Consider the following 17,434-nt stretch of genomic DNA (forward strand, 5'->3'; position numbering starts at 1 on the left):
CCTCCAGCAACATTTTTACCTGTGTTCTATTCACATCGAAAGAAGAAGTGTCATAATTATTTTATGCGTATCTCCTGCGCAAAAAATATAAGGTTTTAATACTTCGAGATGCGCTATAATCGTGCACTACGATTCAGGCTTTGAAAATTATGGTTTTATCTTATCTATAAAACATAAGTTGCATTGTTTTCAATCTTCTGAAACTTTCGAAAATATACCACGAAGAGAAAACCCAGTATTCCTGATAATTTTATCCTATTTCTTCATTTAAAATTGTAACGATAATAATATTGACGATCATAAGTTATATTTTATACAGTTTATATATAGTTTTTATAACGTGCAAGAGATTATTTATGATACCTTGAATTAAAGATGAATGACCTATATGGAGAAAAACCGAGTTAATATTTTACGAAAAGAAGTTAAGTGGCCTCACGCAAAGTTAAACTTATACTTCACATCCGATATACCTGAATGTTTAAACAGATCATAATGACACGTAAAACGCGATTCTCGATTGCGTGAGAGAAAAACTGAAATGTGCGTTGTCGAACTGTAGTTGCCAGGACTATAATACGCACATATATTTTTTATTAGTGCTAAATATAGAGCGTTCCACAACTTGTGACTTTGATAGTCCGACTAATCTAAAATTGATTTTTATTTAGTAGAAATGTCAGAAGTCACCTTTATCGCTGCTTTCGATTTTCGACGTCACATGTTTTCGTAATTAAGCTTTCAACGAAGGTGCTCTAACGAAAACAGTAGATCCAAATATTTTTTTAATTAACTAACCAGCAGACATATTCGGGTATGTGTTATAGAACAACTAAAAATAAAAGACTCGTAGTTTTTTACAAAATTTAAAAATTTTTTTAATTCGTTGAAGCTTCGATTTTTAATTCGAACGAATCGAAATGGAAAAATGTTTGAAACAAAAGTTTCATGATATTTAATGCACTTTACAACCATTCAGTTTCTTAAAAACTGTTACACTTTTTAATATCATTTTCCATTATTTGCACAAATTTCAATATTTGGGTAAAAATAAAGATTATTTCACACATCAAAATATTTTACGTAACTTTATGTATGTATAACAATATTATTTCGCAAACTTGCGTTTTAGAGAATTAAAATAATATGTTACACGCGTTGCGTCAATACTACGCATATGCTACTCGATAATAACTTTTTCTGCGGCTGCAAGATAACACTTTCCTGGTTCTCTATCTTTTCAAGATATCCAAACGTGTCATGGTCGAATCTCATGGGTTTATCTCCTCGAGCTCAACATTATTCGAGCTTTCCGATATTTCCTATACGAGGAGCGGAATACAATAATATTTTCTTCATAACAAGGGGATATGTGTGTAATTTCATCAAAACTACATCAACAAAGTGATATAATAGAAAAGTTCTTTTTAAAGGAAATCTTCCAATAGAATTATTTCAATACAAATGCATTTTTATCGTTAATTTTTAATCTTTTGGAGTTCACGAAGATAGTGGGAAATATAATGAGAAATATGACGTTTTGAAAAGACTCAACGCGATTATAAAGTGCATTAAATACTATAAAACTTTTGTCTATATATAAATATATTTCACAGCTTTAACGATCCGCTCGAAATAACCTATACTTCGTTAGCTTCAAGTTGTTTCAATTCCGAAACGCGCGAGAAAACATTTGTAAAGAAATACGTGTCTCTTATCATTTTATGTGCTTGAAATAGAAATGGGGGGGGGGGAATGTTTCGATATTATATAAATTTCCTTGTAAGAGCAAACAGATTTTATCTGTTTACAAAGTTTCGTTCGCAAAAAAAACTGCCTCGTCAATCATCAATCATTCCCAACTCGAAAACTATTAGTATCTCGACATATTTTTATCAAGGAAGAAATCAACTTCATCTGGAAATCTGTCGTTAAAGTTAAACTCGCGTACTAAGAAACACGTAACAACATCCCGTAAGGATGCAATCACGTGAACTGAAGCCTAAATCAAGAAGCTACACTTGAACATCCGTAACGAAAGCTGTTAACAATTTCGAGGAAGCGAATGCAACTTACGTAACAAACGGCAACACACATCGGTTTTACTCGGAAGGGATACCATTATTTTACACTTTATAACATTCATCGCGGAGGATTATATTTTAAGAAAATTTAAATTGTGGACGTGAAGAGATTAGAATCGCCTGCTGTTTATTTTCCAGCTGCTTATTATTCACTGTAAATTTGTTCGCCACTATTAAACGCTGGATTTACGCTGATAAGGTCCTCGCGCGACGCGCGAGTTATTTTTGCGCAACGGTGAAAATACAGGGCCGACAGGAATTTTCACCTGAACGGCACACAAGTCATCGTCGACTTTACATGCTGAATTATGCGGTGCAGCCCGTCGATCTGTTGTACGCGCGTAAGCGCGGTCGCGGTCGGTGTGTGACGTCAGGAGGGAATATGGTTGAGGCTGGATTTTGCCGGGGCGATATATTCTCCTCGCCCCGTTACGAGTATGTACAACGCTTTTACATAAATTCGGTATGAGTAATGGCGCGGGAAAGTTCTGACGTTCCCTAAGCATCCGCTCCGGTGTATTTTTGCGGTCTCCGGGTATTTTGTTTAAAAACAGTGCGCGCCTGTTTACGTAACGCGTTTATTATTTGACGTTGTAAAAAGAGAGTTGGACGCGGGGATAAATCTCGCGATTTCGCCGACGGTTACTTATGACGGATACTTACGCAAACCTCTATACCGCGAATCGCGCTGGGAAACGGAGAAATAACGGTGAGTCCTTTTTTCTTTTCCATTTCTGAAATATTTATTAAACTTTATTTTTAAATATATTTTAGCGAGCCATCTATATATCGTGTGTGTGTGTGTGTGTGTGTGTGAGTCATAAAAAAGATAAACTGTCCGAAAATTTTATTTTTCAGCGAAACGTAATCAACACCTCTCGTGACAGAGCTTACAAAAAATCAACAATTTCGGAGGAAAAGGAAAAGAAGGGGAAACCGCGTGAATGTCGTGAACGGAAGAACCTAGATTGTATTTTTTTTTCTTTTTTCCTTTTCTTTTTACGACGCACGAACTATACGAATGTCAAAATACTACTCTCGCGAATATACTTCAGTCTATACAGTATTAATCTATCTACGTGATAACTATTCTTTTATTCTGGTCTTAAAAGTTGGTCTAGTTGCTTTATTTAAATCATAACTCTCTTCGAGCCAATCGATCGTGAATTCACGAACCCGCCGCGTCCGCTCTTGATATTAACTTGACACTCCGTCGTGGATTCACGATCTAACACCAGTTTCAGATATACAGATTCAATTAATTTTACGATTCGCAAGATAGTGAAACGCGAGCGATACGCTTTACAAAGCAGACGATCGGTATTTATAGCTTACGTGAGAGAATCGCGTACACAGTTAACGATATTTTACATAATCATATATCCTTCTAAATCCAGGTCTGCACAAGTGAAATTGATTTATAAACTACCAATGATCGAACTCAATGACTTTCACGAATAATATCACAATTTATATACCAGCGGCGATAACAACGCCGAGAATTTCATTTCTGCCTAAGGACGAAATGCGTTCTTCTTCGAAGCATATATAACGAAACGCATGTAATTACAATCGATAAAGTTAATTTACGGGCGCGGGGTTTGCATATATATGTATACGCAGGAAATAATAATTTCAGATACTTAACGTAAGGACGGTAAAGGAATTCTTTGATATATACGAACTCTATAATCGAGTATCTTAATGATAAATTACATCCCATGTCTCGACACCGAGGAGCCATATTAAATAAGGAATAATTACTATCCGTCGATATTAATCTGCTTAGAGCGATTAATTCTCGCCTGATGATCGTTGTTGCTTCAACGAAAGTGAAAGTGACTAGTTTTCCACCGTTTACTACTCGCACGGAAGTATTGAAATACAGCCTGACATTTTACGACTTTTGCGGAACGAAATACGCACGGGGTAACCCAGAAACAAACTTCGTTGCAAATTCATCATTAACCGAGCCGTGTGGTCGATCGTTTCTCTAAAAGAAGAATCAGTGACAATTCAATTAGCTGCGCCATTCTGTTTTTATTTTTTTCTGTTATTAACGTTTCGGTAATTCATCTCCCTAAATCGGAAGAGGTTTAGCTTCCGTTTAAATTAAATTCTTCTTGAGAGATTACGCAACGAATAATATTTCGTTATGCATTTAGGTATCTCTTGAACTTTTCCAAGAATTAATTATACGCGCGATTCGATCGGGCATATAATTAAAAAATAATATCCCGGAATTGGAGCGCCGTGGTTTTTTTTTTTTTTTCGTACCTTCATCGGCTGTCGTTCGAAGATGATACGCGACTTCTGGGTCACCCTGTATATAGTACGTACCCTGTTTGTGGATATATTACAGAGCCGCGGCGGGGCAAGGCCGGCGGAAGCGTACATTTAAATTCATGGAAAACTTTTTCTTAGAAAATTCTCATGCACCCAGGCACTTAGCGATAATTAATTAACCCATTAAATATCATGAACGTCACGCACGCTTTTTACGACCCGAGGCGCCCCGGACGTCATCTCTAAGCGCGCGATATATGTTTTATCGATTGAATTTCTCTTGTGTACTTACAGTCTTACTATAGCCCGTCATACATCGAAACTGCCCTAGAAGAGAGGAAAAATTAAAAAGTTTAGCATGGCAAAATGTCATCAAGCGCTTCGCAGCTCCGCTGCTCGCGTGAGTAGCCGCCGTTGCCCGGCCATGCCGCCGCCGCCGTAGTCGTCGTCGCCGCTACGCTTTCTCGCTTTTCCACAGAGAAGAAACAAATGTGCGCGGGAATACGCGGCACTTTCACTTTCCTGTAATAATTATTTATATGGAGTATAAGGATGGTGATGTGACAAGGCGCGATTTTTTTTTTTTTTAATTCAATATCCCGTACATTGTTCCTCGTTCGTTTCTCTTTTGTTCTCCTTCCTTCCGGAGACTTTCCCGCTAACAGTCTTGACACTTCGAAGCCGGAACCGCGAACACACACGTTATTTTTCCCATATACACACGCATACGCGCACGCATACACATAAGTACACCCACATGCACATATCACGATTACATTTTTATATGTATAAATCACAATCGCAATTTCTTCTCATACACGATTGCACTTAATCGTTACATTTATATATATATATATATATTTATACTTTTTATTTTTATTTATATATATATATTTATATTTATATATATATAGATTGTACGGCGTGAAACCTCCGTATACTCTGTATACGTTCACGTCGTACTCGATAAGCATCAAGGTTCTTTTTGTGTGCTCACAGGGTGTAACTTCCAGATCCGGTAAGATTACGGATACTCTTAAACCAAGTACTTTCTACCCTTTTTTTTCAAGCTTGCTTTAAATAAAAATGTACATACAATTATCCTTGTAATAAATTTGTACCCGCAATAACAAGGTTTGATCGATACACGCTATGATAGAGAGAAAGAGAGGAGCAGGCTATGTAATAATAAGGGGGCGAAAGGGGAATAGAGAGAGAGAGAAGTAGAGATAGGAGGGGCGCAAAAGGGGGATCGTCAGTAGTTGCCGCGTTGTTCGCTCCATCCGCATATCATATATAAATTTCAAATAAACCTCGGTAAGGCAGTGCCAGCACGATGATATACGTAAGGTGGGGGCGGCGGGCCGGAGAAGTGCCTTTGATGCTGATGAGGAAGCGACGACCGGTGGCCGGCCGGCTCGATGGTGCCCCCGCCGGACGGGGAGACGTGCGGCAGGAGGTGCGACGCCCCGTCACCGAGATCCAATTCCAATTCCTGCTCCTCGATTAAATGCAGAGCGCCGAAGGAGGCCGTCGCCATCGCTACGTCCGGCATCACGCCCGACAGCTGGCCGTCGCTGCAGGAATTACCCTCTTGCTGCTGCGAACGAGAGAAGCAGAAACGGAGGCGCGCGCCGTCCGTTTGCGTAATCCGTTTCTCTCCGAGGTGGCTGATCGAGCGCGAGAGGTACTACCGCGCGATCGCGAAATAGCGATACGATTACGATGTAAAAAAAGAAGAAAGAGAGACAGAAAGAAACAAAGAGACTCGCGCCGCTGCGTAAAAGGGAGGGGCGGGGGGGCAAAGGGGGAGACAATTTCATAACCACGGTCTGAGAATCGCCCGGTTGCACCAAGAGGGATTGAACAAGACCCGATAATTATGTTTCCCAACTAGATCGCAATATCCCGTCTTGCGGTACCGAGGATCGAGGGGGGATCTAATTAAGAACATCGTGGGCCCTGGGTGGGTGTAAATACGCGAGATTTTAGAGTCACCCGCGCCGAGGTAATAACGAACAAGTGTAATACGGCAATACGTTAGCGTCGCCGTCCCTTACCTCGGCAAGAAGTCTGCAGCTCTCTCCCTCGGTCACTATAGCTGGAAGTTCGTGTCTATGTGCGTAAGACGAAGTCGGCCGAGGAAATGTCATGTTCCTCCCGTAACACACCGGGGCGGTAGTTCTCACACGAATACCCATGCCCGGCGAGTCAATGTCCTCTATATCTGTCATCCTCTGCTCGTTTTGCTCTTTCATACTGTAAGACGCTGTGTTCTGAAATCGATACGCCGGCAATTTATCGCGCGCTGTCCGCTAGATGAAAGATGCATTAAAAGCTCGGAATAATACACGAAGGGGAAAGACCCCGCGATTAGACGGGGGAGAGGAGGGGGAGGAGGGAGAAAAAAAAGAGAAGGGAGAGGGGGACAGACCGCGGTTTGTGGGACGTAGTCGGCGGTGTCGTGCCGGTGGATATTTAATCGAAGGAGGGAAGGGGGACGTCGACGAGGGGGTCGGATAAGAAGCCCCCGAGGCTGGGATGGCGTGGTAAATAGACGACGGCATAAATAAGTGAGGAATTAGAGTCGTTTACATTATCTTGGGGAAGAAGAGGGGGGGCCAGGCGAGGGCGAGGGTTTCACGAAACGAATTCACAGAAACTGAATCTCCGCTCTCTCTCTCTTGCGTCCTCCGGGGGCGCCGAGAGGGCGAGGGTCGTGTTTCCCTACCTACCTACCGAAATAGAACGCGAGCCGTGACCTAATTGACGTGTGCCGCACGCGCTGCCTAGGAAAGCTGCACATTAATGCAGCGAACGTATGGGAAGCGATGCCTTGCATACGTTATGCCGACCGCTCGCAAATTAGCGAGCGGCGACGACACGCGCGATTATTTCACGCGCGCGCGGTGAACCCGCGCACCTGTTCGTGAGCGCCGGTCTTCCCATTGGGCCTTCCTTCCCACACACATACACATATATACATATCTGAGCGGCTATATTACATGACCGTAAATCTCGCCCGAGGAATGACAAAGCACTCTTTCCGTGCAATTACACGTGACTTTTAGCTCTTTTTTTTCCTCCCCGTGGCTCTTTCGTCGCTTTTTCGGCTATCCGACACGCTCCCTAGACTATATTGTTAACCCGAAAAGTATGAAACTATTACGTCGCTTTTCTAACCCGGAAAGTATTAAATCATTACGTCGCGTCATGAATCAAAACAGGGAGCGATGATATCAAGCTGTTATGCCACACAAGGGAACCTCCAAGCACTTCCGCGATATTATCTAGGATAATGTTTACATGGATAAACAACAGCCTTATCGCAAGATACCGAACTTTAAACAAAGCTCGTAAATAATGATGGGTATACGCTATTGGCATGGAGTTTACGAGGATTGTGTTACATATCGCCAATTAGGAGCAATTAACTCTAGAATTACTCTCGAGAGAATTAAACGTAATTGTCAACGTTAATAACGAAGCATGAAGCGGTATCGTATGTTCTTGAAAGAAACGTTACAATATCTAAATGAGAAAAATTTTTTTAATAACTTCTGTGCTTCAACGTTATACATTTCATTCAATCTCGACCGTGCTAAAATATTTCGTATTTTCTCCACGAGAAGAACGAGTCTCGATTGATTTCTAGGATCATAAAGACGTAAGCGAAGCGATAATCAGAACTAATTATCGAACTCGATAGGCGATTTATTCAATGAAATCTATTTTCCTTATGGATCGATCTTGCGTACCTGAGTCATTTGAAAAACAATAAACAACGCGGCACCAACTGTAAATTGCAGCGTAATGAGATTGCTTTTCAATGTTGCCTTATCGGGATTAAACGGAGATTAAATGGAATTTTTTTAAAAGCGATCTCCAAAGTTCTCTTGTCACGTACATAATGTTGTTTTGACACGTTAGAAACGTTATGTCATCGCGCACGACGATAATACATTGCACTGACAAGCACGTACGTGCGACGGCATTAACGTGCATAACTTTTAAACCGTATATAATGTTTCATATTCGCGTATGTGTAAACGTGTAAAAAGATCCTCCGTGGGCTACCTGTTTTATTTTTCATCGACGAGAATAAAAACTCGCCCTATATTTTCTACAAAAATAGAAATTGATTCCTTCGTAAAAACAATTTCTGTCATTTTTTTTCTATTTTTATTTTTATTTTTTTAAGCTTTGAAGTGACTTCAAGACGACGAAACGAAATACTCGGTTACATGACATTTGAACTAAACGCTGTGTGGCATTGAAGACTGTAGTTAGTAGTTACACAACTCGCGAAAATTCTGAAATTATCTCTTTCGTTATCGATACATTATTTCGTAATGATACTCAATTTACATTTATTATATTGTTACATTATTATGCTAACGCATGCGGTGTAGCTGACTTTCGATATGAAACACGTCCAATAATTTTTTTTGACATTTGCAACAGGAAAAAACGACGATCAAAAATTAAATTTTATTTCTCTTCTCTCACGCACATCCATATCTAAAATATATTAAATTCTAGATTACATACATTAAACTCTTAAATCTTTTTTATCCGCTAAATTATAAATTATTTCGTTATTTATTTACAGCGTTTATAATTAATTATTACAGCGAGCAAAAGTAGCGAATAAAATATTTTTATTCTCTACGGATTAGAATTAAATCTATTTAATAAATTATTATGTAAAACTTCCATTGTTTTAGAGATGGACGGAAATAATTTTCGGGTAAACTCAGATTTGTGTAATACGTTTATCTGATTCGCGTCATTCAACCTATAGTACCGAACGCCGCGGTGATGCAACAATCCGCACGTATTTGATAATACGTCTCTGCGTTTATTCCTGCATAATGCTGCACATAACGCTATAGAGATTGCATGCGTTTCATCCGATTGGCAGTAGTCACAAGTGTCGTCTCATATGATTCATCCGCTTGTCACCCCAGTGCGATACCCGCGTATATCTATCGCCGTATACAAACCATGTGACATTTAAAGCAGGACATCAAGATAAATTATTTTTGGTGAACAGCCGCACCTCAGGATACCATTTTACACGTCTCGTTCGTGTCGTCAATAAGAACTCAGCGTGAAAAATGCAAAATGTGACATATTCGTAAGACCTATCTCGTTGAGAGAAAAAAACAACTGTTAATTAAAAACAACATACTGGATAAAGATTTTATTTGTGTTATTATTGTAAACTATGTCGCGAAAGCGTTGCTTCGCCACTAACATTTTATGAATAAAAGGAATAAAACAATAAGAAACGAAAATAAAACATATTGCGGTATATTCTTTCCATTTGCATGTATATCTATGTTTTTTCTATTTGCATCGATTGCACACCGTTTCAACGTTCGAGCGTGATACCGCTCGTGGTTTTCGCTAATTTAAGTACGCGATATCGAAAGTCAGCTACACCGCTACGCTACGCGTTCGCGTTACGTAAATATAAATAATGTAACAATACAGATCGTAAGTGTTCAGTATCATTAAGAGATAATCTATCGATAACGAAAGAAATTTTACGAGTTATATAACTACGATCTTCAATGTCAACATAGCGTTTAGTTCAAATGGCATATAACGAAGTGTTTTGTTCCGTCGTCATGAAGTCACTTGAAAGACTTAAAAAAAAATTGACAGAAATTCTTTTTATGAAAAAATCAATTTCTATTTTTGTAAAAAATGCAGGATGAGTTTTTATTTTTGCCGGTAAAAAAATAAAAAGCGACAGAAAGAAATATATTTGAAATTGATCTTCTAGCGAAAAAAAAAATTTTTTTTGTCACAATATAAATTCATATTAATCCACCGAATTATTTTTGTAGATTAAGCATCTTGATAAAGCTATCAACATATGACCGTGGACATTGAGAAATCTTGACATCGTGGCTGTTTGAAAAATCGCAGTTTCACGGAGAGGAAGGATATCTCTCGAGGACTCGTTTGCAATGTTTGCATCTCATTGCATTGAGACAAAATGCGCATCTCGCGCGTCACGTATCATCACAGATCACTGGCGCTCATTGTACCGCACGTTGTCTCTATCGCGCGTCTAATGCCGCGTTACTCGTTAGCAAACGCAGATAATGCGAACATCGGCGCGGAAAAAGGGGGAGAAATAAGAGGCAAAGTTTAACAGCGACCAGCGTCTCCTCGCGACGTTAGTCGCGAATTGCGCTGACAAAGTGCTGTGCAAAATCTACACGCCACCGCGGTGCACGAGGCAACACGCTGCAAAAACGGAGGAAAACAGAAACAAGAGTTTGACGTCTAGCTCCGCTTCGGGTTACACACGTGTTACGAATTCATCTACGTCACGCCGATGACATCGCATTCTTGGTGAATGTGCTCTGATTGCGTCTCGCTCTATCGGTGCTAAGGTAAATGACGTGCTCATTAATAGTAACATATGCAAAATACGTAATCGATAGACCGAATGTGAATGTTAATACGCGATTATGTAATAATAAAACTTTTTCCTACGTTTATTCCGACCGGGGGCTCGAAATGAGGGCTCTTAAATAAAACGATACACGATTGGCGCGTAAACTTTTACGCTCACCCCCAAAAGCGTCGAATTTAACGAACATGGATTATAATTAATATATCAATGTGTCAAACCGCGCAGAAACTCCCAGTCATGTTAAACGCGACATCTTGATGGATGTTTTTCAACGATTTCGTGACGCGGCAAAAGATTTAATTGTCACTCGAAATAAACGCCGGTACCTAAGACGCGTTATGTAACATGCGAAAATTCCGATTTTCCTCTCGTTCATTTTACCCTTTAAATAGATCTATAACATTTGAGACTGCGAGATATTTATCTAGCTATTCGTTTATGCAACGCAGTGATTATATAATATTGATAGTGATATCGGGCAGCTGAAAAAGGGCAGAACTGTGCTCGGATAAGAATTGGCGAACGGCTAGCGCGCGTATGAATAGTGAATACAGATGTGATTTTAATATGAAATACGTTTCAAACTTCATTTACGTGTTTAGCGTGCTCAATGTAAAATTCAATCCCCACCTAATTGCGCTTCGGCCGCTTTTGAGCGAAAAACAAAAAATCAAACGAACTTCCTGGTTTTGAAATCATTGTTTTGCATAACGAGCACGTTGAACACAAGAAATATCTTCTACCTTGAAGAGTCTTAATGCTGATTAAATATTCTGTCGTGCGTAAATAGTTTAATATACGTCATACACAGCTATAAGTTTTCGAATAGAATCACTTAGTAGCTCGAGAGATTCTTAAAACTGTTTAACACGAGTAAGTGTATCAATTCTTCCCGCGTATGTTTACAATACAACCTTAAGCTTCACGAGGAAAATAACCATATTACTTCCGAGTTCTATGAGCTATAAACTTCGCTGTGTGCGCAGCTGCTGAGATCGTGTCTGGCATGCAAGTCCTTCTTGCGATTTGAATTAATTCGCGACACCTGCTTATATTGTTACGACCACGATTGTGTCATCTCGATCGCGTAGTCATTTATGCGCATACAATAGTGATGCAACAATCAAATCGATTAATAGAAGGGGTAAGCAATATCGCGAACAGACATCGATAATTTTTCTTTCTTGTTTTGTCTCGGTTCGAAGAGTAATCCGACGTATTAATTGTTTTCAAGAAAAATTGTGTCCCCCAAAGTCGCTTGTCACTTGAAGAATAATATTGTTGCCTGCAGTTATATCTGGGAAGTTATATCTGGCGTTATACATAGAAATGCATCATTTATATTTGCAAGTCAAGAGTGATATTTGGATATCATGTTTTATTATTCTGATTTAATTAAAATTTTAAAAATTTCAATTTGAGCTACCTTGAGTTACAAAGATACTTCACGGTGAGCGTTGAAACGATATCGAAGGAGATCGCGATGCAACGAAATTTTCACTAAGAATTCCGAATTAGCCAAAGAACTCGAGGATGGAAGAAAGTGTGAGAAATCTGGAGCGTGCGTAAAGTTAAATAACACTATGCTATCTAGGAGTAAATATTAATTCGTCAATGCGGCTTTCGTGGGATGAGAACCTGGAAGATACCTAATCTTACGGAACACACTGCATCTTCCGTGCTAAGGACACATTTGCATACGCGTGGAAGCGTGATTAAGCCTATTAGCGAGAAATAATCATCGCCAATACGACACACGATTATGTGATTATTGACCGATCATGACATAATAATGTGCAGAAAAAAAAAGAGACACGCGTTGTCTTCAGTTTTCCGCATCTTTTTTTGTCATCATTTTTTTTTTATCAATATCATTCAACTTCTTCGAAGATTGCGATTGCCTTCCAATAACTTATCAATTTATTGCTGAATCGGTCAGTTTAATACCGAGGGGGATTTTCCTATAATAACTTTTTATTCTTAGCTTGTTATTTACTTTGAACATTTACTACGAATTTATTTACTATTATTTACTATGAATAATAAACCAAAGAAGAGTACCCCCATTGGCATATGGCGATTATACGCGAAAATACGTTGAATTGATGGATCTCCGCAAATATAAGGATGTAGGTCATGGATATTCCGAGTGATTTTTGACGTTCAAATTTTCAATACCTTCAATATTGATCAGATATAGATATATTCCAGAAAAGGTATAAAAAGCTGATGATCCTAACGTTAATCATACGATAACTATACAACTATTTATACACTTCGATACATATTGATCACATGTTTATTTTTATACATGCGTTTATTTTTATTAATTATTCATTTTTTTCTTCTATATTAAATCATATTTTTACATAATACATATACCAATAATTCAGGAAAATGTTTAGAATAATAAAAATGTAACGTGACATTTTTGATACTAAATGAATAAATAAGTAGAGATAAATAGAGATCTTTATTCGCGTAACAATTTCCGAAAATAAATTTGTGCTATTACCAGAAATAAAACGTCGCTTGCTAACGTTGGCTTGCGCCCGTAAGTGTGTCGTCACAGTCATCACAAAGTCAATTATACAGGGCACCGAGTTAATTGAATGTCTCAATACGACGAGCTATAAAAGTCTGGACGACTATTATCTTTCGACGTTTACGTTAGTCGCTAATTTTATCGGGGAAAAAAAAACGAAGCGTTATCTACGCGATAGAAAACGCGGCTTTAAAAGTATTGCAATGGCGTGAGCAGGCAGCGTGACATTAACAAAGTTGCAGTTGCTAATCGTAAAAAAAGTTTACGCACTTTGGGGGATAATTTAGTCACGGACGAACTCGCTGACATCGTTTCTGCAACATTTATCTTAACGCTCAAAGTTTCTCGTGATGTGTTTCGCGAGTTCACTATAAATAGGTTGTACGCTCTTTGGCCGCGATGCTCGATTAATCCGGCCAGAAAGGCCCATCCGAGTTTCTGTCGATGCACCTGCATCCATGTAAGTGAAAAATAATGTGACGTTCTCGCGTTCTGCTGTTCTGAGTTCACGGCAATCGTGTATCGAGTGCCACGTCATTTATTCGTGACAAAATCCGAGCCGTTATGAACGTATGATCTTGTTTCCCCGATGCCCGTTGCATTCCGAAGTGCATTTTGCGGAGCAGCGATAAGGAAAACTTACTGGCTTATCTACGAATTGAATTTGCATGAACGAGTCATAGCCGGCGAGGAACCTACCGACAGTTCTCTCCCTGCTATGATATAAAATAGCGACGCTTCACAACGTAATGACAGTTAATGCTAGAACATACACGCGAGCGAACGTTAGGCAGTAGAAAATGCATGTGCAGCTTTATATCGAAGATAGAACGCAAAGATAATCGTATCCAGTAATGATAAGGTGATCTTTTATCCTTTCAAACGGAAATTGGTGCTACGAAGATAGATATACGCGTGCTCAATAACACTTAGTTTTACAAAGCTGTAAGTAAACTGTACAATCTCTTTAGAATCGATAGAATTTATTGGAAAAAAAATAAAAAAATAAATCTTATCATGTAGCCGAAAGTTATAATTATTCTATAATTTTTCAATTTGTAAATTAATTTCTAAATTAATTCTTTATAAGATCATTTTTATCGTAACAAATACTCAAAATTATGGCTACTCATTTGAAAGTCTCTTTCAATAAATCTGTAATTTTCTTATTAAAAATGGGACAGAAGTCATGCGGAGAGAAAAAGTGTCAAACACAAAATTTGGAAAAAGAATTGATTTATGATCGTTATTAAATTACGATCGAAATCAAATTCAATATATTGACTACTTGTTTTGATACAAATCCACTCCGGCACTAAATCCGGATTGGAAGTCATTATTTCAATTTGCATTTTGAGTAAATTGAAATAATGTATGACCCTTAACAGTTCATAATCCGTAACACGTGTCCCTTCCCCAAAATTATCTAGTAGTCGCTAATACCGTACTGCATGTGGAAATATCAATTCTATGATTAGTCAGAGGTATTAATTCTATGTATATTTGATAAATCTGAATTAATCAAGCTATTAAATTAAATTATTAAATATCTAAATCTAATTTCTCCAAATATATATTAATATCTTTTTTTTTTCAGTAAATTCTATCAATCCTAAAGCTTGTAGCTATAATTTGCTTACATTTTGTATAATTTTTGTCACGTAAAAACGTTCAATTAAATTCAAGCGGTCTAATTAAAGAGTTTTAGTAACATAATATAAAAATTACCGAATTTTAGTCGATTAAATCGAGATTGACTGAAATAAATAATAGTATCGCTTATCTTAATTATTTCTGAGTTTTAGTTTAAAAGAAATTTATTTTACAGCCTAAGAGTTCCAAGAATATATGATACTGACGACTAAGCAACATCCAATCTACGTAAAAGAAGACTTAATCCCAGTTTCCAAGAAATTCTACATAGCAAATACAGTACAATGTATGTCAATTATTTAATTTCATAATAATTCCATATAATCTATATTTTTATATGATTATAGTCGCACAATTGTAGTCAGACAATATAATTATACGCTAATAATTATACGTTTTAGTATTGAAATAATAACTCTGTAATATGAGGTTTTCTTCTGTTAGGAAAACGCAATCATCGCTCGACACGCTCCCTGTTAAAAATCTGGATGCATTGTTAATGCAAACGTGTGGCCCCAATTTTCGAATACACGATGTGGAATGGAAGCATTTAACAGATCCGGGAGAGAACTTCGGTAGCGTAATACTGGCCGTCACTATCAACGTCGAACAGAATGATAAGAAGAGAATTCTAAACGTGGTTGTGAAACTACCACCAAAATCGGCGTACTTGCTAGATTTGTTCGACAGTCCGCTAACGTTCAAGAAGGAACTGGAATTTTACAGCATGGTGGCACCTGAATTTTTAAAGTTGCAAAACGAAAGCGGGATCCCTCGGGAAGCCCTAAGCGTCATCGTGCCGCAATTTTTAGGCGGCAGATTAGGCTTACGAGATCCGCAGTGTTTCGATGAGCAGGCCGCCATCGTCTTAGAAAATCTCAAGAGTCACGATTATACGACGCAAGACCGTATTGCAGGTCTGGACAAGGAGCACATGGACTTTGCGATCGCCCATTTAGCTAAGCTGCACGCAATAACGATCGGTCTGAAGCTCAAGAAACCCGAATTCTTCGAGAAAACGGTGCTACCCTGTCTAGGGTACCCCCTGAGCGAGGCTGCGATGAACGGCGCCTTAGATATGGTACAGAAAGCGCACAACGATTATAAAAGTATGAAAGAAGCGAATTTTTATCTGGATAGAATCGAGAAGACGCTCGAATACGGACTTAAGGATGACATAACGCCGGAAGAACCTTGGGCGACACTGGTGCACGGTGATTTCTGGGTAAATAACATGATGTTCAAATACGACGAGTCGGGCAGGCCGATCAATATGAAAATTGTGGACTTTCAATTGACGACCTACAACTACGGTGTAAACGACCTCATATTTTTCCTCATATCGAGTGCCCGGAAGGAGATACTCGACAATCATCTTGATGACATGATTGACTTTTATTACGATTCTTTCATCGAGAGCTTAAAATCGCTGAATGTAGACACAAACGCGTTTCCCAAGGGCCAATTTATGGAGCAATTGAATCAGTGTGCACCCGTCAAATTTAGCCAGTGCATCATGATGGTGCAAGTGATACAAGCGGCGCGTGGCTCCGTTTCACAAACGGCAACCGAAACGGCGGATGAATTAGTTTTCACAGGTGGGATCGATGATGATAATTATAAACAGAAGATGTTGCACATTTTATCTATATTCGATCAGAAGGGATGGCTCGTGAATTGATTAGACGCAAAATTGTGTCCGTAACAAATAAATTTTTTAGAAAAAAAGTCTTATCTTGGTATAAGAATAATTACTGTAAAAAAATATTGATAGATAGATTCATAGGATCGCGCTAAAATTATATGTAAACATGTGATAAAAGTTTCCAGACAATATTATACAATATAATAAGACAAGATAATACACTTGACTAGATAATATTATATAATAAAAATAAGGACCAAAGCTAACGAAGGACAGTTAATTTTACTAAGTCAATAATTTTTTGCTAGATTTTTTATAGAAATATTAACACACAATGTGCAATTTATCCGTCACAATGCTAAAAAATGCGACTGATATTTTTAATGATATTTTAGATATAACATTTTTTAAGTCGCAAAAAAACGTATCATAAACAAGTAGGTTTTAATATAAAAATATAGAAATTAATGACGCTTATGTAAATATTGTAAATTATAAAGTAGTGCTTCATATGTACATGATTATTAATCAATAAAAATTTAGAATATGTGTACAATGAAACAGTCATTATCTGTCTTTATTCACAGTTTACTCAACCACAAAATAATTATCTGTAAAATGTATTTAACTTCGTACGAATGTATTTAAATTCTTCTTGAAGATATTTGAGAATGTTATGCTGGTATACGTTTCTAAGGTTTTATGGCACTCATTCGCAACAACATTTACGGATCACGCACACGGCACTCGAGATTAATAAAAGAAACGCTACATTATATAGTTTA

At 38.1% G+C, this 17,434-nt stretch overlaps 2 protein-coding genes across 8 annotated transcripts in view; one reads left to right on the forward strand and one right to left on the reverse strand.

The window, feature by feature from the left end:
- Window positions 1-17,434, reverse strand: part of LOC139774299 (BTB/POZ domain-containing protein 7) — a 52,474-nt gene that overhangs the window by 30,167 nt on the left and 4,873 nt on the right. For 3 of the 5 annotated variants that reach the window (XM_071709482.1, XM_071709485.1, XM_071709483.1), the window contains exons 10-11: window positions 6,431-6,646; window positions 2,802-5,970 (exon numbers count right to left, since the gene is read on the reverse strand). The exons of 1 other annotated variant lie outside the window; for it this stretch is intronic. In XM_071709482.1, coding sequence (XP_071565583.1) covers window positions 5,674-5,970; window positions 6,431-6,646 — 513 coding nt within the window. In that variant the 3' untranslated portion in view covers window positions 2,802-5,673. Of the gene's footprint in view, window positions 1-2,801; window positions 5,971-6,430; window positions 6,647-17,434 lie in introns of those variants that run through there. One more of the 5 variants, XM_071709484.1, reaches the window with a different exon arrangement.
- Window positions 10,539-17,210, forward strand: LOC139774301 (uncharacterized). 3 transcript variants are annotated; one of them, XM_071709488.1, is made up of 3 exons: window positions 10,539-10,783; window positions 15,180-15,290; window positions 15,449-17,210. In XM_071709488.1, coding segments are annotated over exons 2-3 (1,239 nt in total). In that variant the 5' UTR covers window positions 10,539-10,783; window positions 15,180-15,288; the 3' UTR covers window positions 16,686-17,210. The 3 variants fall into 3 exon arrangements, with proteins under 3 accessions (XP_071565589.1, XP_071565591.1, XP_071565590.1); XM_071709490.1 differs by lacking the exon at window positions 10,539-10,783 and adding an exon at window positions 13,027-13,811; XM_071709489.1 differs by lacking the exon at window positions 10,539-10,783 and adding an exon at window positions 13,880-14,213.

This window comes from Temnothorax nylanderi, unplaced genomic scaffold, assembly GCF_030848795.1.
Source record: "Temnothorax nylanderi isolate EJ_2023f unplaced genomic scaffold, tnyl_v1.0 TNYL_tig0077_pilon, whole genome shotgun sequence".
NCBI lineage: Eukaryota > Metazoa > Arthropoda > Insecta > Hymenoptera > Formicidae > Temnothorax > Temnothorax nylanderi.